General features: G+C 33.9%; 1 protein-coding gene across 3 annotated transcripts in view; it reads left to right on the forward strand.

The window, feature by feature from the left end:
• COL11A1 (collagen type XI alpha 1 chain) overlaps positions 1–23,447 on the forward strand; it is a 233,700-nt gene that overhangs the window by 56,324 nt on the left and 153,929 nt on the right. For all 3 annotated transcript variants that reach the window (XR_008626073.2, XM_034932204.3, XM_003808494.7), the window contains exon 5: positions 22,509–22,637. Coding sequence is in view for 2 of the 3 variants with exons in the window: in XM_034932204.3 (XP_034788095.3) it covers positions 22,509–22,637 (129 nt within the window). In the remaining variant the exon portion in view is untranslated. The remainder of the gene's footprint in view (positions 1–22,508; positions 22,638–23,447) is intronic.

The following is a 23,447-nucleotide window of genomic DNA, read 5'->3' on the forward strand; positions in this document are numbered from 1 at the left end:
TGTTTCATACATTTTATGTTTCCTATTTTACAAATATTGTCTCTGTATTGATGACCTTAGTTTTATTTCCCCCTTTTATGGTCTATTATTAGCCTGCAGTACTTTATTAACTTTTCAAAGAAGAAATCATCTTACATTTGCATTCTTGTTTGTCTGTAATTACCAGGTTGTTTTAGAATTACCTATTAATATACAGCTTCCTTATTGGACTACGTATTTCTTGAGTGCTGGATTTTTATATTCCATTACTTTACCATGCCAGGAGCAACATCAATCCCAAAGTTTGTCATGGTGTTTATAGTTAATAAAGATTAGTAAATGCATGAATGAATGCTTTACCCAGAAATGGCTAAGGCTTTGTTAGAAGTATCAGGGAGAATAAAGGATTGGGAAAGCTGTAAGATAGCGTATGTTATTCAAAAGCTAGGTGTTCACTTAAGTTGATTATTCTCTGTTGAAATAAAATAAACATTATGTGTCAATTGTTGTGCTTAAGTAAGGGATATAGAAACATAGTTGTAATAAAAGACTTGTGTTACATAATAAAGACATAAAAATATTCAAGGGGGGAATAATAACTAAACCCAGAGTAATAAAAATAAAAGGACATTTAAAGGTGAGAACACATGTAAAAGATGAACATTTGTAATAAGCCCAGCAGTTCTGAGAAATGTAATGTGGTTTGGGGGTATTTGGGAGGAGACCTGGGTAAGTGTGTAAAAGCCCATTTGTCTTTTATACCATACTAAGGTGGTTGAACTTTAAACTATAGGCTATGAGAACATTCCTTAAGTAGAGGAATTAAACATTAAGGTTTTTTTAGAATTCTTTTTGTGACAGTGAAGGAGCTAGTTTAGAATTGGAAGAATCTGACTTAAAAAAAAGAAAACATGAATTGTTGAATATTGGTTCAAATAAAAGGTACTTAGAGTAGAGACAAGGCCATAGCAGAATAAATGGAGAAAAGGGTCTTATTTTCAATATGGAATAGAACTGGTAGGTCTTGGGGACTGTTAGGATATGAGAGGTAATGGGAGGGAGGAACTTAATATTTTTGGCCTTTAGCACATAGGTAACAAATAGGTGATATTTACTTTTTACATATACAAACTGTTTAAATTTGAGCTGAATGTAGAGGACTTTAACTATCTTTCATATTACTTATGAACTATGTGTTTTAAACCATGCTTTAAACTAGTAAAAGGCTGTGGGACTATCCTGAGCCAAAGAATCATTTCACCATCTTTTCTATACTTCTTGAGTTTTATAGTAAACACACAGTTAATGTGAGATTGTTATTAGCTAAAAGAAGTGTAATAAGAATATTGATATAGGGAGGAGCCAAGATGGCCGAATGGGAACAGCTCCAGTCTACAGCTCCCAGCATGAGCGACGCAGAAGACAGGTGATTTCTGCATTTCCAACTGAGGTACCGGGTTCATCTCACTGGGGTGTGCCAGACAGTGGGTGCAGGACAGTGGGTGCAGTGCACCATGCATGAGCCGAAGCAGGGCGAGGCATCACCTTACCCGGGAAGCACAAGGGGTCAGGGAATTCCCTTTCCTAGTCAAAGAAAGGGGTGACAGATGGCACCTGGAAAATCGGGTCACTCCCACCCTAATACTGTGCTTTCCCAATGGGCTTAAAAAATGGCACACCAGGAGATTATATCCCGCACATGGCTCAGAGGGTCCTACGTGCCCACGGAGTCTCACTGATTGCTAGCACAGCAGTCTGAGATCAAACTGCAAGGTGGCAGCCAGGCTGGGGGAGGGGCACCCGCCACTGCCAAGACGTGATTAGGTAAACAAAGTGGCCAGGAAGCTCAAACTGGGTGTAGACCACCACAGCTCAAGGACGCCTGCCTGCCTCTGTAGGCTCCACCTCTGGGGGCAGGGCACAGACAAACAAAAAGACAGCAGTAACCTCTGCAGACTTAAATGTCCCTGTCTGACAGCTTTGAAGAGAGTAATGGTTCATCCAGCACGCAGCTTGAGATCTGAGAATGGGCAGACTGCCTCCTCAAGTGGGTCCCTGACCCCCGAGTAGCCTAACTGAGAGGCATCCCCCAGTAGGGGCGGAATGACACCTCACAGGGCCAGGTACTCCTCTGAGACAAAACTTCCAGAGGAACAATCAGGCCGCAGCATTTGTGGTTCACCAATATCCACTGTTCTGCAGCCACTGCTGCTGATACCCAGGCAAACAGAGTCTGGAGTGGACCTCTAGCAAACTCCAACAGACCTGCAGCTGACGGACCTGTCTGTTGGAAGGAAAACTAACAAACAGGAAGGACATCCACACCAAAAACCCATCTGTACGTCACCATCATCAAAGACCAAAGGTAGATAAAACCACAAAGATGGGGAAAAAACAGAGCAGAAAAACTGGAAACTCTAAAAATCAGAGGACCTCTCCTCCTCCAAAGGAACACAGCTCCTCACCAGCAATGGAAAAAAGCTGGATGGAGAATGACTTTGACGAGTTGAGAGAAGAAGGCTTCAGACGATCAAACTACTCCGAGCCACAGGAGGAAGTTCGAACCAATGGCAAAGAAGTTAAAAACTTTGAAAAAAAATTAGACGAATGGATAACTAGAATAACCAATGCAGAGAAGTCCTTAAAGGACCTGATGGAACTGAAAACCAAGGCACGAGAACTACGTGATGAATGCAGAATCCTCAGTAGCTGATGCGATCAACTGGAAGAAAGGGTATCAGTGATGGAAGATGAAATGAATGAAATGAAGTGAGAAGAGAAGTTTAGAGAAAAAAGAATAAAAAGAAATGAACAAAGCCTCCAAGAAATATGGGACTATGTGAAAAGACCAAATCTACGTCTGACTGGTGTACCTGAAAGTGACGGGGAGAATGGAACCAAGTTGGAAAACACTCTGCAGGATATTATCCAGGAGAACTTCCCCAATCTAGCAAGGCAGGGCCAACATTCAAATTTAGGAAATACAGAGAACCCGACAAAGATAGTCCTTGAGAAGAGCAACTCCAAGAAACGTAATTGTCAGCTTCACCAAAGTTGAAATGAAGGAAAAAATGTTAAAGGCAGCCAGAGAGAAAGGTCGGGTTACCCACAAAGGGAAGCCCATCAGATTAACAGCTGATCTCTCAGCAGAAACTCTACAAGCCAGAAGAGAGTGGGGGCCAATATTCAACATTCTTAAAGAAAAGAATTTTCAACCCAGAATTTCATTTCCAGTGAAACAAAGCTTCATAAGTGAAGGAGAAATAAAATACTTTACAGACAAGCAAATGCTGAGAGATTTTGTCACCACCAGGCCTGCCCTACAAGAGCTCCTGAAGGAAGCACTAAACATGTAAAGGAAAAATCGGTATCAGCCACTGCAAAAACATGCCAAATTGTAAAGACCATCAAGGCTAGGAAGAAACTGCATCAACTAATGAGCAAAATAGCCAGCTGACATCATAATGGCAGGATCAAATTAACACTTAACGATATTAACTTTGAATGTAAATGGGCTAAATGCTCCAATTAAAAGACACAAACTGGAAAATTGGATAAAGAGTCAAGACCCATCAGTGTGCTGTATTCAGGAAACCCATCTCACCTGCAGAGATACACATAGGCTCAAAATAAAGGGATGGAGGAAGATCTACCAAGCAAATCGAAAACAGAAAAAGGCAGGGGTTGCAATGCTAGTCTCTGATAAAACAGACTTTAAGCCAACAAAGATCAAAAGAGACAAAGAAGGCCATTGCATAATGGTAAAGGGATCAATTCAACAAGAAGAGCTAACTATCCTAAGTACATATGCACCCAATACAGGAGCGCCCAGATTCATAAAGGAAGTCCTTAGTGACCTACAAAGAGACTTAGACTCCCACACAATAATAATGGGAGACTTTAACACCCCACTGTCAACATTAGACAGATCAACGAGACAGAAAGTTAACAAGGATACCCAGGAATTGAACTCAGCTCTGCACCAAGTGGACCTAATAGACATCTGCAGAACTCTCCACCCCAAATCAACAGCATATACATTCTTCTCAGCACCATACCACACCTATTCCAAAATTGACCACATATTTGGAAGTAAAGCACTCCTCAGCAAATGTAAAAGAACAGAAATTATAACAAACTGTCTCTCAGACCACAGTGCAATCAAACTAGAACTCAGGATTAAGAAACTCACTCAAAACCGCTCAACTACATGGAAACTGAACAACCTGCTCCTGAATGACTACTGGGTACATAACGAAATGAAGGCAGAAATAAAGATATTCTTAGAAACCAACAAGAAAAAAGACATAACATACCAGAATCTCTAGGACACATTCAAAGCAGTGTGTAGAGGGAAATTTATAGCACTAAATGCCCACAAGAGAAAGCAGGAAAGATCCAAAATTGACACCCTAACATCACAATTAAAAGAACTAGAGAAGCAAGAGCAAACACATTCAAAAGCTAGCATAAAGCAAGAAATAACTAAGATTAGAGCAGAACTGAAGGAAATAGAGACACACAAAACCCTTCAAAAAATCAGTGAGTCCAGGAGCTGGTTTTCTGAAAAGATCAACAAAATAGATAGACTGCTAGCAAGACTAATAAAGAAGAAAAGAGAGAAGAATCAAATAGACGCAATAAAAAATGATAAAGGGGATATCACCACTGATCCCACAGAAATACAAACTACCATCAGAAAATACTATAAAAACCTCTATGCGAATAAACTAGAAAATCTAGAAGAAACGGATAAATTCCTCGACACATATATCCTACCAAGAATTAACCAGGAAGAAGTTGAATCTCTGAATAGACCAATAAAGGCTCTGAAATTAAGGCAATAATCAATAGCTTAACAACCAAAAAAAGTCCAGGACCAGATGGATTCACAGCCAAATTCTACCAGAGGTACAAGGAGGAGCTGGTACCATTCCTTCTGAAACTATTCCAATCAATAGAAAAAGAGGGAATCCTCCCTAACTCATTTTATGAGGCCAGCATCATCCTGATACCAAAGCCTGGCAGAGACACAATCAAAAATGAGAATTTTAGACCAATATCCTTGATGAACACTGATGCAAAAATCCTCAATAAAATACTGGCAAACTGAATCCAGCAGCACATCAAAAAGCTTATCCACCATGATCAAGTGGGCTTCATCCCTGGGATGCAAGGCTGGTTCAACATATGCAAATCAATAAAGGTAATCCAGCATATAAACAGAATCAAAGACAAAAACTACATGATTATCTCAATAGATGCAGAAAAGGCCTTTGACAAAATTCAACAACCCTTCATGCTAAATACTCTCAATAAATTAGGTATTGATGGGTCATATCTCAAAATAATAAGAGCTATCTATGACAAACCCACAGCCAATATCATACTGAATGGGCAAAAACTGGAAGCATTCCCTTTGAAAACTGGCACAAGACAGGGATGCCCTCTCTCACCACTCCTATTCAACATAGCATTGGAAGTGATGCCTAGGGCAATCAGGCAGGAGAAGGAAATAAAGGGTATTCAATTAGGAAAAGAGGAAGTCAAATTGTCCCTGTTTGCAGATGACATGATTGTATATCCAGAAAACCCCATCGTCTCAGCCCAAAATCTCCTTAAGCTGATAAGCAACCTCAGCAAAGTCTCAGGATACAAAATCAATGTGCAAAAATCACAAACATTCTTATACACCAATAACAGACAAACAGAGAGCCAAATCATGAGTGAATTCCCATTCACAATTTTTACAAAGAGAATGAAATACCTAGGAATCCAACTTACAAGGGATGTGAAGGACCTCTTCAAGGACAACTACAAACCACTGCTCAGTGAAATAAAAGAGGATACAAACAAATGGAAGAACATTCCATGCTCATGGGTAGGAAGAATCAATATCGTGAAATTGGCCATACTGCCCAAGGTAATTTACAGATTCAATGCCGTCCCCATCAGGCTACCAATGACTTTCTTCACAGAATTGGAAGAAAACTACTTTAAAGTTCATATGGAACCAAAAAAGAGCCCGCATCGCCAAGTCAATCCTAAGCCAAAAGAACAAAGCTGGAGGCATCACACTACCTGACTTCAAACTATACTACAAGGCTACAGTAACCAAAACAACATGGTACTTGTACCAAAACAGAGATATAGATCAATGGAACAGAACAAAGCCCTCAGAAATAATGCTGCATATCTACAGCTATCTGATCTTTGACAAACCTGACAAAAACAAGCAATGGGGAAAGGATTCCCTATTTAATAAATGGTGCTGGGAAAACTGGCTAGCCATATGTAGAAAGCTGAAACTGGATCCCTTCCTTACACCTTATACAAAAATCAATTCAAGATGGATTAAAGACTTAAACGTTCGACCTAAAACCGTAAAAACCCTAGAAGAAAACCTAGGCATTACCATTCAGGACATAGGCACGGGCAAGGACTTCATGTCTAAAACACCAAAAGCAATGGCAACAAAAGCCAAAATTGACAAATGGGATCTAATTAAACTAAACAGCTTCTGCACAGCAAAAGAAACTACCATCAGAGTGAACAGGCAACCTACAGAATGGGAGAAAATTTTCGCAACCTACTCATCTGAGAAAGGGCTAATATCCAGAATCTCCAATGAACTCAAACAAATTTACAAGAAAAAAACTAACAACCCCATCAAAAAGTGGGCAAAGGATATGAACAGACACTTTTCAAAACAAGCATTTATGCAGCCAAAAAACACATGAAAAAATGCTCATCATCACTGGCCATCAGAGAAATGCAAATCAAAACCACAATGAGATACCATCTCACACCAGTTAGAATGGCAATCATTAAAAAGTCAGGAAACAACAGGTGCTGGAGAGGATGTGGAGAAATAGGAACACTTTTACACTGTTGGTGGGACTGTAAACTAGTTCAACCATTGTGGAAGTCAGTGTGGCAGTTCCTCAGGGATCTAGAACTAGAAATACCATTTGACCCAGCCATCCCATTACTGGGTGTATACCTAAAGGATTATAAATCATGCTGCTATAAAGACACATGCACACGTATGTTTATTGCAGCACTATTCACAATAGCAAAGACTTGGAACCAACCCAAATGTCCAACAACGATAGACTGGATTAAGAAAATGTGGCACATATACACCGTGGAATACTATGCAGCCATAAAAAGTGATGAGTTCATGTCCTTTGTAGGGACATGGATGAAGCTGGAAACCATCGTTCTCAGCAAACTGTCACAAGGACAAAAAACCAAACACTGCATTTTCTCACTCAGGTGGGAATTGAACAATAAGAACACATGCACACTGGAAGGGGAACGTCACACACCGGGGACTGTTGTGGGGTGGGGGGAGGGGGAAGGGATAGCATTAGGAGATATACCTAATGCTAAATGAGTTAGTGGGTGCAGCACACCAATATGGCACACGTCTACATACGTAACAAACCTGCACGTTGTGCACATGTACCCTAAAACTGAAAGTATAATAATAATAAAATTTAAAAAAGAATATTGATATATTATTTAAATTATTTTTTAAGTAAGTTTTTTAAGACCTTGATGTTTTTAAAGCATAAACTACTCTTATTTCTGTTTATGGTTTGACTGTATATAGTTCTTAGAAGAGTGGCAGGTATATAGTGAGTGCCAACTAAGTATTGTCTATTATTATAACTATCATTATTACTTGTTCCTTGGATAATTGCAAGATCCTTTTAATTGATCTTTCTGCTTTTGCCATTTCATCTGTTCTCTAAGCAGCATAACTAGAAAAGCAAGTCTATTTCTTTTTTTTTTTTTTTTTTTTTTTTTTTTTTTTTTTTTTGAGACGGAGTCTCGCTCTGTCGCCCAGGCTGGAGTGCAGTGGCGCAATCTCAGCTCACTGCAAGCTCCGCCTCCCGGGTTCACGCCATTCTCCTGCCTCAGCCTCCCGGGTAGCTGGGACTACAGGCGCCCGCTACCACGCCCGGCTAATTTTTTGTATTTTTAGTAGAGACGGGGTTTCACCGTGTTAGCCAGGATGGTCTCGATCTCCTGACCTCGTGATCCGCCCGCCTCGGCCTCCCAAAGTGCTGGGATTACAGGCGTGAGCCACCGCGCCCGGCCAAAAGCAAGTCTATTTCTTTCAAGTAGCACCTGGCCAAAAGAACAAATGAATGAATGAAGTGTGCCACCTCTTTGCTCATAATCTTCCAGTAGCATTTTATTTCATTTGTAAAGTTATTCCAATAGTCTGCAGGACCTTATGTGACCCATACCACACCCTCTGCCTCTCCTGTTAGAGTTTATCAGTGTCTCCTCTCCATGTTGCTACCTGTGGATTGTTGGTTCACAAGGTGTCCCTCACTTGAATATATTAATTAATCTCTTGCCTTGGGGCTGCTTGTGCCATGGGGCCTGGACATTCATTAGTCCTTCTGCCTGGAAAGCTCTCTCTTAGATATAGCATTTTTTATTTCCTCAGTTCCTCAAGTGTCTCTGTCTCAGTGTCTCTTAATCAGTGAAACTTTCCATGATTGCACTTTATAATAGAGTATCCTACTTTCTGACATATATTCCCTATCCTTTATTACTTTATGTTCTTTACAGCATTTATTACTTTCTGGCATACTACATTATTCTTATTTTGTTTCTCCCTCTGGAATATAAGCTCCTAGAATGCAGGAGCTTTTTGCTGTGTCCACAAAATCTAAAATAGTACCTGACATGTAATACTAGTATTTTTTAGTGAATGAATAAATATATTTTCTAGCACTTATTAATTCAAAGGGTATAGGTCATCTATAGCAGACAAGGAAGTGGGAAGCAAGATCTGTTACCTTTTTGTAACCTTTTAATTAATTAAATTTATTTGATGCAATAGAGTCATATTGGTAGTTATGCTTTAGTAAGAATCCTTGTTTAACATTGATAACATAGAAAGTATAAGATAAATGTACAGTTTTTTCGTAGTGTTTTATCCAACTTTTGGCATTTTCTGTAGTACTTGGTAAGCAGATGTTGAATTAGAAGTACATTCAAGTAATATAAGACACTGCTAATTTTCTTAAAGCTGGTTTCTTAAGTTAGTTTTGGGATTCTGCGCAATATAAGGGCTGTGTGGGAAGTAGTTATGTCTGTGATTATATGGTTTCCCTCATTTTTTCCTTTGAATTATGGTTCAAATGCAATCTCTGATGCATTTTTCAATTACACTAAACTTCTAAGCATTTTGGCAACTTTCCTTTATCACAGAAAACAGTTGAGAAAAAAAAATCATTAACTGTATGGGGTGTTTGAAAAAAAAAAACTGGTAAGAGTTAATGCCTTGGCAAATTCAGAATTCTAAGTAGACAGGAAGCATAGGTTTTCAATTAATCTTCTGATTATGGTAGTTACTTCTTAAGAATTTTATGCCACATTTAAGATTTAATTTCAGCCTTGTATATGCAATCAAAAACTCTGCCCAGAGCCACCAGGCTTTTCCTGAAAGCTCTAATATCAAATGTGAGCAGAAGTTTTAGGGTCTAGGGGCTATCTTATGAAAATATTATAGAATGTTGTTAGGCTATTTATTTTACACTGGCACATACTAGGCTACTTACCTAAATGTATTTTTATTTTCTTTCTATTACATTTTTCCTCATGTGTTTGATTTATAGAATAATGACTTTAAGACTCCTGAAACTGGAACTTATTTTTAGAAAAATTATAACTAGAAGTCTGCCACTTAAAGGTTTGTTTTCCTTTAATTGACTCCAAATACTGGAATAAAATATCTTATATTTGTATATACTTTACAGTTTATAAACAGCTTAAATCTATATTAGTTGTGTTTAGAATTTCTGAGGAAATACAAGTAATAGTATTCTTCATTTACAGGTGTTGAAATAAAGTCTTTCAATGGTGAATAAATTATTGGCCAGGAGATCCATTTATTGATCATTTATTGAGTACTCACTATGAGAAGGCCTAGTCCAGGAATTGTGAAAATCTCTGACAACAAAACTGAAAAGTCCCTGCTCTCATGAAGTTTATATTCCAGTGAATTTAATTGAACAAAATAGATTGACTGGTTAAGTAAGGAGCCCAGGCTGTAAACTATACCTTTTATTGTCTTGTAGAGATGCTATACCTTCCTGACATGTGACACACATACTGGTTATTCAAATCCTTAAACTTACTGGTTGGTCATCCAGATATACATATAAAATATATATTTCATATATATGATGTATTTCATATATACATTATATATATTTCATATATGTGATGTATTTCATATATACATTATATATATTTCATATATGTGATGTATTTCATGTATTCATTATATATATTTCATATATATGATGTATTTCATGTATTCATTATATATATTTCATATATATGATGTATTTAATATACATCATATATATTTCATATATATGATGTATTTAATATACATCATATATATTTCATATATATGATGTATTTAATATACATCATATATATTTCATATATATGATGTATTTAATATACATCATATATATTTCATATATATGATGTATTTAATATACATCATATATATTTCATATATATGATGTATTTAATATACATCATATATATTTCATATATATGATGTATTTAATATACATCATATATATTTCATATATATGATGTATTTAATATACATCATATATATTTCATATATATGATGTATTTAATATACATCATATATATTTCATATATATGATGTATTTAATATACATCATATATATTTCATATATATGATGTATTTAATATACATCATATATATTTCATATATATGATGTATTTAATATACATCATATATATTTCACATATATGATCTATTTCATATATATGATGTATTTCATATATATATATATTTATATACATGATACCAATTTCTATTTTAGGTCTTCAAGTAGATGGTGTTTCCCCAACTTCTCATATTCTTTTGGGTTCACTCTGAGTTCCCACAGAAAACAGAACTCTCCTCAGGTAGTTTCAGAAGTTTGAGCAGCGAGGCTGGGAAATCTAGTAATTAGCATTACCTTCCTGAGGACTAAAGGGGCAAGGGGCATAAATACTGGTACAGTGCTCAGTGAGGAGCTGTAGTTCTGTAGAAGTACTTTCTAGCAGTGTCAGTAGTGATAAGGGTCCCAGACTACTGTGACAAGCTAGGAAAGTATGGGGGTAAACGATGCCAACCTTTTTCCCTTCCCAACTTCCAAACTCCTGGTTGTAGCTTCCATGTCTGTCCCGGAAACCAACCTGTGGGAGAGTCTGGTGATGCAGACTTTAGGGGTCAGATTCTTGCAGGCACAGAGTAAGAGACAGAAATGTTAGTAATAGGAATTGGGGTGCCAACAGAGAATAACAGGTATTCCTTTATTTAAAAGAAAAACTGACCACTTTCACATAAATTATGCCAGGAAATTCTAGATAAATCCTCTAATTTTCTCAGGTGAAAGTTATTTCAAATTTCTTATATCTTCATAATTGGAATATAGCAGGTAGTAAAGAAATATGTGTCTCATATCTTATTTATTTGTGTATAATAATCTGAATAACCAGACTATAAGTATTTGAAAAGAGGTTTACTTTCCTCCTATTCATAGTGTCGGCATGATACTTTGCCTCCATAAATATTTATTGAATTAATTGATAGATGAATGATTGGTAAACAGTCAAAGACAAATATTCTCAAAGTAACCTGGCTGTTAAAATCCTTGTACAAGTTAGAATTAAAAGTTATAGGAGAAATATAAGTACTATCTTATTTATAATATATCTTAGCCTATTAACTTGTTATAATACATACAAAAGAAAACATTTTGTTTTGGGAAAAAATATAGCTTTTCCTAAAATAACAAACCTATATTGTTATACAACAATGTTGTATAACAGATTGTTTTTGCCTTCAACCAAAATACAGTTTTTCCAAAATATACCCATATCAGTAGGGAATTCTAGCTTTCAATTTTGAGCAAGCCATCCATCGTTTACTGTTCAACGGATATTGCATGTTCAAGGCACAAACTGACTATATTTTGTAGAGGAAACAGGTTTTCACATTTGACACTAAAACATAATTTTTGTTTTCAGAATTTAAAAAAAATAAAAGGTGTGCTGATTATATTATCCATATGCATACTTTAAAAGTCCTCTCCGAATTACATACTTTATAAAGTAGCTGATTTAGGTTTAAAGAGACTTCAATTCTCTAAAGAATGAATGTATCATTCATTGTTATAGAGGATTGCAACAGAGCAAAAATAAGGGACTATTTTAAAAAGACCTGTTATTTCTGGGATAGTACCACTTTATATAAAATTAAAATAATAAATATATAGAAATGCAATTACCAATTATTTATTTTTATTCTCTGACAGGTATTTTCTCTGAGGGACTTAGAACAGGCACCAAAAAAAAAAGGATGATGCTAAAAATTGATATGTAAAAAGCTGATACCCAAATATCTGGTATTGTGTTGGAGGAATAAACGTGTCAGTTCAACTGTTAACTCTTTATGAAATAGTGAAAATAGTCTATAATTTCTTTCATATTCCAAAAATAACAATTACTTTAAAAATAAATCTAAAATTTACTGCCAAGTTAAATACTATGAAATAAAATGTAAATGTCAAATTCTAATGCTAACTTTGTGAAACAGGCAGTGAAAGTACTACCTAATGCAAAGGCCATATTTGACCTTCACAATGATATTAATTATATGAACTTGTCTTTTGAATCTAAGTGTTAAAATAAAAGTTAATCATTATATGTCAATTCAAAATAAAAATATAAAAATTAAAAAGCACATTAAAAATAAATACTGATTAAGAATTTATCATTAATAATTAGCATTCAAATTGAGATGTGCTCTAAATGTAAAATATACATAATCTTTCAAAAACATGGTAGGAATAATAATTAATAGCTTTTATGTTAAATACAAATTGAAATTATATGTTTTGAATATATTATGTAAAATGTATGATAAAAGTTAAAGAAAAATAAAAATATTACATACTTGTTTCCTTACATATGAATAATTTTTCTCAAATTGATTTTTTAAAAAGAGGTCTCAAAGTGATTTTCGTTTTGTTTTAAAATCCTCTTTAGTATTTTAAATGTTAATTTCAATCATATTATTTTGGACAACAAATGTTTTTAAATGTATCAGATGAATTTATTTTGGGAGGGGGATCAAACTGTGGTAACATTTTAAATGTTAATTATTTAAAGAAACATTGATATGAAGAATCCTTTTGTAATCTGAGAATCATCTCTAAGTATTTTTTAGAATTGTAATTTAAATTTTTACATAAGAGTTTCCTTAAATCAACAAGGAACTAAACATGTTTAGTCTTGATTCACGTTAACATAAACTGATAAAATGAAACAAAGAATACAAAAAAGTATATAATCTGAGATTATCAGAACATATACTTTAATATATATTTTGAGATTAATATCAGAATATGTACTTTTTGAACTATATATTTGAACTCTGTCTATATATAATATATATAATTGGAATATATATAAATGTATACACACATAGTTCAAATATTAGGGGTATGTTTTTCTAGCATTTTTTGTTTTCTATTGTTGACATGAAGTAGGATTACAATATAACTTTATTAAGATGGAATTAATGATACAAACAAAATTATTTTAATCTTTTACTAGCACAATAAAATGTATTTTAAAAATAAGACTATTTTATGGATATTTCTTAAAAATTTGTCCTCTTTAAATTCTTTATTTGTAGTTGGAATGATGCTTTTTTACATTTCTTATTTTCTATTTTCTCCAGTGGGCTGAGGGGTGTCTATGATGATGATACTGTCAAGTGTTTAACTTCTGATTACCCTGTATTCTAGCTACTTGCCAAATTAAATCAGCCAATATTTCTACAGCATCTACTTAATACCGGACCCTGGATATAGTCAGTTATTACTTTTGTTATAAATAAACAAATATCCATTTTGTATTTTTTTTCAATTGAAATGACCTTTGCTCTGTTACAAAGACAGAACTTCAGACGAATTAAAAAAAAACCCTAGTATTAACTGATTTATATTAGTTTTTTAGGGCTGCCATAATAAATTGCCACAGCCTCAGTGGCTTAAATAACAGAAACTTATTTTTTCAAAGTTCTGGAGGCTACCAGTCCAAGATCCAGGTGTTGACAGAGTCGTTTTCTTCTGTCCGAGGGTTCTTGCCTTGGCTTGGAAATGGTTGTCTTCTCCCTGTGTCTTTACATGGTCTTTCCTCTGTGTGTGTTTGTGTCTTCTTACTCCTTTCTTAAAGGAGACCAGTCAGATTGAATCAGGACCATACTAGTGGCTTCGTTTAACCTTAATTACCTTCTTAAAGACCCTGTCTCCAAATACAGTCACAATGTGAGGTATTGGGAATTAGGATTTCAACATACAAATTCGAGGGGACACAATTTAACCCTTAGCACTCAGTCTGGGCAAGCTCATCCTGTTCTTGATAAACAATGAAAAAAATAGGTATAAGATTGCTACAGAAAGAAGTACGGACTGTCATATCAAAGGGAAATTTTCTGCCAATTATTACTGATTCTTGAAACTTGGTTTGGTTTCAATGATGCAATCTGATAGTCTGCAGGTATAGGAGAGATACAGTTCAAAAGTAAATAAAAGTTACTTTCTTAAGTGATAAACTGAACTTACTCCAGAAATGACTGTTAGTTATTGTTCTACTTCTTAGACTTAAGAGATTGATCCTCCAATTTTTTCCTTTTATTGTAGTTCTATTTGAGTAAATGGCTTTGCCATCCTACCATTGCTTACTTGAGAAACTGCAGAATTGCTCTACGTTCCTCTGTAACACTTTGCTCCATCTTTCCTTATCATTCTCGTCTCACTCGATCATCAGCATCCAGTCAGTTTCCAAATCTCACACATATATTTTTTACTAATATATGTACTGTCTGTTCCATCTACTCCATGCCTAGTATGGCTGACTTGGCTTCAATTCTCAACACTTTTATTGAAATCAACTCCTAATTGATTTATCTGACTCCAAACTGGCTGCTTCCAAATTATCCTCCCTTTTGCTGTCAAAGTGATTTTTTAAAAATACAACATTGATCAATCTATTTCATTGATCAGAGTCCTCAAATGACACTCAAATGACATCTTTTGAGTTTCAGTTCACATGTAAGGCTTTTCTTAAATTGGTTCCTAACTTAAAAATAAATATCTACTCTTTACCCTCACTGTTTATCATCACCATATAAGTCCTTCCCTCTAATGTGCTGCATTATATATACTTCTCTCTCTCTCTCACTCTCTCTCTTTTTGGAGAAAGAGTCTGGCTTTGTCGGGCAGGCTGAGTGCAGTGGCAGTGGCGCGATCTTGGCTCACTGTAACCTCCACCTCCCGGGTTCAAGCAATTTTCCTGACTCAGCCTCCCAAGTAGCTAGGACTACAAGCATGCGCCACCATGCCCGGCTAACTTTCGTATTTTTTTTGGTGGAGAAAGGGTTTCACCATGTTGGTCAGGCTGGCTTTGAAGTCCTGACCTCAGGTGATCCACCCACCTCAGCCTCCCAAAGTGCTAGTATTACTGGTGTGAGCCACTACACCTGACCTACGTCTCTGAATTCGTCATACAGTTTCATCCCTCAAAAGTTTTGTTTAAGATGCTTTTTATGTTTAATGCTATTTTACCTCCATCCCCTTCATTAGGCTAATTCCCATTTGCTTGTAACAAATCAAGATTTTTCCAAGAACCGTTTCATAAAAATGTTCATTCTCATTGAGATACCTGTATGTTGCAAGTTAATGGAGACAAGAATGAACTATAGGAAATTTGGAATCTAGTTTATGGAACAAAATTATAGCTGTGTGATTTACTCTTGCATTTAGGGAGATGAAATATCTAATCTTAGATATTTCTGTAGTTTAATAAGGTATATAGTCAATGGTTACATGTTATTTTCCAGATCTTACAAAAAATTGCTCTCTTAGAATAAAAAACTTTAAATGTTAATATTAAAAGTTTAGATCTTGCGAGATTCAGAGTAGAATTGAAAGCCTTGTGGAATTGTGCAGTCACCAGTTGTTAGATTAAAATTTAAGAGAGAAGATCATTTTTCAGTTATAATTGAGCACTGATTCAACATCTGCGTTAACTATTTTAGTTATATCTAAATTTCTTCTGCCTTTTTTGTGATCCTATTAAGTTCCAAACACGTAATCCATCTACAAGTCACATTATTCAATCAGATGGAATTGAACAAGACAGTATCACAGGCTGGTTTTTCATTGCTCATTCTCTAGAGGCAGCTGCTTTGCTGTGCAATTCAGTGGACGCTCAGGCTGAGAACTAACATAAACCAATCACTGGTTGGCTTCACATAAGACAAGGAGTTCAATCTGAAATTCAGATCCTTAACACTAACACATTGACATGTGACCTTAAGACATTAGACCAATATTATTTACCATACTTTTCCAATAAATGTGATTCTTTACACACACACACACACACACACACACACAAAATCTAAATGTATCTTTACTTGTGTATTTCATAGACCATTATGTAATTACATTCATAGCACAGAAAATTGAAACAGCTATGCCTTATATAGACTTTATATATATATATATAAATAAAATTATATATATGCAAACCAAAGTAAAAAATGAACAAAAAAAGTTAGGATATGTGCATTATTTGTTTGGTTTTAAAAGTATGCTATTACTTATATAATTTGATTTTGATAAAAAAATAGATCCTTTTGCAATGCATGTGACATTCACAAGAACATCATCTGTGTAGACAGTTTCTATATAGTTTTCTTACATTTTATTTGCTTTCACTCTACACCCATACTGTCTATAGGCAAACACTATAGTATAAACCCAGTTGACACAGCTGGAGATCACAAAGTAATTGCATCAACTGTACCTTAATCTTGGTTTTGTGGACCATTAAAGGAGGAGGATGCCTTGTATGCTAAAGATGCCAGTTTTACTCAATAACTTTACCTTTTTTAGCTGTGAAAATTTTTATGGCACTATTGAATCTAAATATTTATAGTTCATTCAATCTGTAACAATGCACTTGTTTACAGAGTGTCTTAAAACATGTCATATGATTAACATAAAACACTGTAAAATGCCTTCTGGGAAAAATAGGACTGTAAGTTTTTTATTGAATTTTTCCAGTTTCTTTCTAGTATATTTTATGACTATTAAACACCTGAAATAGGAATTTGTATTGGAAAAGTTGGCAGGATTCCATTTAGTCAAGTTAGGACTGTAAATAGAATAGTAATTACTTAAACCAGCATTATTTAAAAATATATATTATTTAAAAGTACTATAAACATACATGATGCATATATAGATATATATTTATATTATATATAATATATATTTATATACATAAGTATCATATATATATACGATAGCAACTTTTTTGTTTTTCAGCAATAGATTCACTTGATTCATTATAATTTGTATATGATTAAGTATGGCATTCTAGAATTTCTATCCCTGGAAAGGAACTTAGCTATTATCTCTCAGTGCATTCATTTTACAAATGATAAATTAAGTGATGCACAATTCCAAGTAGTTAATGGCAAAGCTAGGAGAAAATTTAGGAAGCAGAGTTTCTAATCAAAACCCTCAGTGATTCCATTACTCAGTCATATTGTCATGTACTCAATAGTGCCTCCTTATTTGTTTTAAATATTAATAATTTTGTATTCAAATTTCTCTTTGCTATTTTTCATTTATAACAATTCAGGTATGGTTACTCAGTGTTCTGAATTGTTCAGTTGGAATTTGAGAAATACTATCAGTATATTTTAAGAACTTGTATTTATTTGCTATGCATCTATTTAAAATTAGTAGGTATTAGACAATATTAGAGATGCTCCTACTTAAAAATAATTTACAAAAAAACTCAGAAACTAAATTTATTAGTTATTTATATTATCTCATGACATGTAAAAATAAATATTTTCAAGTTTAGAAGTACTAATAATACTTATGATGATTTTAAATATGGTTGTCTAGATGAATATTTTCTACTTTTGCTTTATGTTATGCTTCATCATAAATTAAAGAAGATGTTTCCTTATTTGGGTGTTACTAGGACATAATAGCATATTACATGTATTTTTAAAGCACTATTTGAGAGAGTGAATGAATTAAAAACGATTAAATAAAATGAGTAAAAAACTTGCATAAATATAGCACAATCTGAGATATCAGTGGAGATATTTCTGAAGTCCACAAAATTTATCATGAAGATGAATAAACATAATATTTCATTTATGTCAGCACAATTTTTATTAGTGGATGTGTGTTTTTGAGTCATTTTTGTGATGTAATGTTGCTCATTTTTGTGTTGATAATGAGACATTCTAGATGAAGATTAACAGGTAGTTGGCAATAAGAATTTAAATGTCAAAATATGGATCAAAAGGGGATCAGGTTAAAACACTAAAAAGAAGATTTAAAATGAGATGCCCATAAGGAGACTTGAAAGGCTCAAACATTAATCTGATCATGTAGGATACCTGTGTGACTGTCCAGGAAAGACCTGAGGAGAAGGCCCTGCTATTTCAAATATGGTTGACTTTGAGGATCTACCTAGCAAAAAGTGAGAGCTAAGACAGTGTTGTAAACTGTAGGAGTGTTGAAAGTGTTTGCCAAGGCACACAGAAAGGCTCTTGGGATACTAATTGGTTCCATTCAATTCCAAGATTTAAGGAAATCTCACTCTAATCATTTACTCATCATTAACCTAACCAAACAGAGACCTCGTTGGCCACAGGCAGCAAAGACTACTTACTTACAGAATTACTTCAAGGAAATCACTAAATGAACAAGCACCAACAACTACAAAGAAAAATAACAGTAGGCCTGGCGGAAGGCGAGGATAGTATCTGATTTCAGGGTTGTTATTTAATATGTTCAACTTTCAACAAAAATACTTCAACATCATGAGACAGAAAAAAAAAATGAAAATTATGTGCCATACAAAGTAAAAAGCAAAGCAAAACAGTTAAGAGGATCTGTCCTTGAAGAAGCACAGACACTGGACTTCCCCAACAAAGACATTAAATGAACAATTATGGATATGTTAAAAAAACATAAAAAAGATGACTAAATAACTAACAGCAAGTATGATAATGTTGTCTTACCAAATAGAAAGTAGCAATAAAGATATATACTACTAAAAATACTAAATTGTAGTACTGTAGTTGAAAAGTATAATATACAATGAAAAATTGACTAGAGAAGTTCAACAAAGAATTTGAGCTGACAAAATAAAGAATCAGTGTACTTGAAGATAAATCAGTTGATATTATCTACAATGAGAATAAAGGGAAAAAAAACACTTTAAAAAAAGTTGACAGCCTCAGTGCGGGACACCACCGAACATTCCAAAATAGGCATAGTAGGAGTCCCAGAAAGAGTAAGGGCAGAAAACATATTTAACAAAGTAATGACTGAACACTTCTCAAAGTTGATGAAACACCTTAATCTACACGGTCAAGACTCTCAACAACTTAATCTGATAAACTTGTAAAATCTACATCCAGATACATCATAATCAAACATCAAAAAACAAAGACTGTGAGAGAATCTTCAAAACTTCAAGAGTGAAGTGACTGATAACATATAAACGATTCTCATTTAGATTAATAGCTGATTCCCTACCATATACTGTGGAGGGCATGAAGTAGTAGGGTAACATATTCATAGTTCTGGGGGGAAGGGGGAAAGACTTCATCAAAAAATTTTATAGCCAGCAAAACTGACTCTCAAACGCAAAGGAAACAGCCAGGTGCAGTGGCATGCTCTTATAGACCCAGCTAATTAGGAGGCTGAAGTCGGAAGATAGCTGGAGTCCAGGATTTCAATACCAGCTTTGGGCAACATAATAAGACACCATCTCTTAAAATAAAGAAAAATTAAGACATTCCCATATTTAAAAGAATGTTCACTAATAAAGTTCCCTTTCAAGAAATATAAAGTCTCTTAGATTGAAATGGAAGATTACTGGACACTAACTCAAATAAAGAACACTGGTACAGTTATCTGGGAAAGGTAAATATAAAAGATTGTTCTTGTTTCTAATACTTCTCTTTTTAGATTAAAAACAAAATTGCATAAAACAATAATTATAAAACTGTGTTGATAGGCTCATAGTATATAAAGATGTAATTTATACAACAATAATAGCTACAAGGTGGGAGGAGGGATTAGAGCTACATAAGATCACATTTTTGTGTAGGATTGACATGAAGTTAGTATTAATTTGAAAAAGGTTGTAATAAAGTAATAATAATTCTACGAGTAACCACTAACAAAACCTATGAGGCTATAGTAAAAACATAAGAGAAGTAAAATTTTAAAATAGTAAATATCTATTCAACTCAAAAAAAGGCAGTAATGGAAGAATAACGTAATATTAATACAAAGGCAGAAAACGTAGAAAACAAATAGCAAAATAATAAATGAAAACAACTCAAATTTCCAGAAACTGATAAATAGATAAACTGCGGCATGTCCATAAAAGGGAATGTTACTTGAAAAGAAGAATGAAGTACTAACACATGGTACAACGTGGATCAATCTTGAAGACATTATGATAAATGAAAGAAGCCAATTGAAAAAGGCCACATGTTGTATGGTTGAATTTAGGTGAAATGCCCAAATTTTACAAGGGGCCGGGAAAAGGGAAGGATAGAGAGTGACTGACACTGGTTGCAGGGTAACTTTTAGGTGTCATGAAATTTTTCTGCAATTAGTAGTGATGGTTGGACAAGGCTGTGACTGTACTAAGCCCACTGTATTGTAAATTTTAAAAGAATGGATTTTATATTTGAATTAATTAAATCCATTATAATTGATTTTATATGTGAATAGTGTGAACAGCTCAATAACTGTTATTTTTAAAGAAGAGAAATGTAAGCATAGAAATATAAATTTTTGAACCTTAAAAATAAATCCTAATTCTAAGGGTGAGAATGAACACAGTTTTAGACAGAAGAAAGAATGATACAAATAAAAATAAGTGCCAACCACACCACAGGTAGTAACCACAGTATTTACTAAGAAATTGCCTGCTAGGATTAAACATCTTAATTCTGATTAAATAACTTATACTCAATTCTAATTAACTAATTAACTTATTCCTTTCTTGGCACTTCTCACACTATTTGGTTATATCTTTTCAAGTTATTAATTTTATTCCACCTTATGCTATAGTTTAAATATTCTTAACCACTAATTTGCACTCTCCAAAGTGCAAAGATTATATCAAATATGTGTTTCTACACCCACAGGTTCAATATTTTGTGTATAATACTTTCTCAGTAAGTATCTGTTAATAAAAAAATGAATATTGTGGTATAAATGTAGAATGAATTATTTCCACATTCTTTAATTTTTAAAGATTTTTGTAATTTAATTTCCATATTTTTATCAAGTTCTAAATAATCCCTGTTGATAAGATGCAAAGAAAGCTAGAATGACTTTTAAGTTATTAAATATGGAGTTGGGAGTTTTATGAATCAGATTTATGTGCTCAAACTTACAGGGAATTGAATGCTCAAGTTAAATGGCTATCAGCCCAGATATTACTCTAGGCCTGAGTGTAATTCTGAATTAATATGGTCATGACACACAGATTTATATTAAATTAGTTTCATGATGAAATAAAGTCCAGATGGAAGTAGTCACATTATGTCAAGAGCAGAATATTTGGATTTTTCTCCTGTTAGCACAGTTTCCAAAAGCTCTTGAAATTAAAACTCTTTAGGTAATTCTATTATTAAATATTACTAATGTTTTGATTTTATTGAAATCATACAAATTTATTGATAGGTGATGTTTAATGTATCCTTAGGAAATCCTTTTTTTCTTAATATAAATGCATCAAACTCATGCTTTTTTTATTTTTAATTTGGATTTTTCTAGTGTCTTCATTTCTCATTCATCTTTGTAGGTAGGGATTTCTTTTGGTACTAATTTTTCTAACAGAACATAATAGTTGGATCTATATATTTACTCTAAAAATTTCATATAAATTTCCTAACAATAATTCCTTTTAAGCCTATTGAGCTTTTTACTTATTTAGTATTACTATTACGTTACTGTCTTTATATATGCACAGTTTTTAAAATGTGTACTTTTAATATTAGCCTTTTGCTCACATTTTATTTGTTCTTTACCATGCAGTATAAATTACCAATGGAGTAAAATTGAGTTTTGAAAAATGAATGAATGTAGTATAGATTTCCTGAGCCAGAAGATAACATAGAATAACAGCCTAATATTTGCAGCCAATTTGTAAAATAGGTGTTTCTCTTTCAATCCTATAAGACTCTTCTTAACATTGAAATATAAGTAGGTCATTTTTCTTCTTCAAATATTTAAAAATAAACCACATCTCGCTTTGGTATATGTGTACTTTAATATGCTAACTGAATCTGTGTCTGTTTGTTTTTGTTTTTTTTTTTTTTTCCCCAGGGGGACATCCAGCAGTTTTTGATCACAGGTGATCCCAAGGCAGCATATGACTACTGTGAGCATTATAGTCCAGACTGTGACTCTTCAGCACCCAAGGCTGCTCAAGCTCAGGAACCTCAGATAGATGAGGTGAGGAGCACAAGACCAGAGAAGGTCTTCGTATTTCAGTGATATGGACATAGCAGTGCAGTTTTTGAACTTACACTTATTTATTCCATTTTAATTAAACTATGCTTTGTATTTTAATTGTGTTGTAGTATTTCCAGGAAAAAGTGACTTGAATATATTTGGTACTTGTTTTCTTGCTGTTTAAGCATTTTATTACATAAATTTATTAGCAATAGTGGTGCTTCACTTGTATACTGTGTATATGCACATATTCCATTTTGGAGGGGGTGAGAAGAAGATAATATCTAATAGCGATATTTCGACCATTAGCATTTAAATAATTAACAGCCTCAAGATAGAGTAACATATTTTCTGGTGTACATGCCATCTCCCTAGGCCTTTGGCAATGCATACAAATGAGAAAGTGACATTAGAACTATCTTAAAGTTTTCAGGCTGTGTTGAACAATTAGAGGGTTTTTTAAAAAAATTTTCTCATAGGAAAATTTAAAAGCATGTGAAATGGAAGGAATTTAAGCCTCAGTTGGGAGCAAAACTATATTTTTGGATTTTTTTTTGGATTTTGAATTTTTAAGACTTAGAGTTTTAAAAAGGAAGTAGAAATTTGAAAATATCAAAACTGTTCTAAAAATGAATCAGGTAGTATTTTTCTTCCCTTTTAAATGTACTATTAGGTGCCACCATTTGAGTTTTACTGTTTACAATGGGTCAAAATCTTTTATCTTATTGTTAGCTCTGCATGTGAATTCAGGTTGGATTTTTCACTTTCAATGCTAGAAGTATGTTTTTGACACTACTTTACTTTTTAAAG

Source organism: Pan paniscus, chromosome 1, assembly GCF_029289425.2.
Source record: "Pan paniscus chromosome 1, NHGRI_mPanPan1-v2.0_pri, whole genome shotgun sequence".
Lineage (NCBI taxonomy): Eukaryota > Metazoa > Chordata > Mammalia > Primates > Hominidae > Pan > Pan paniscus.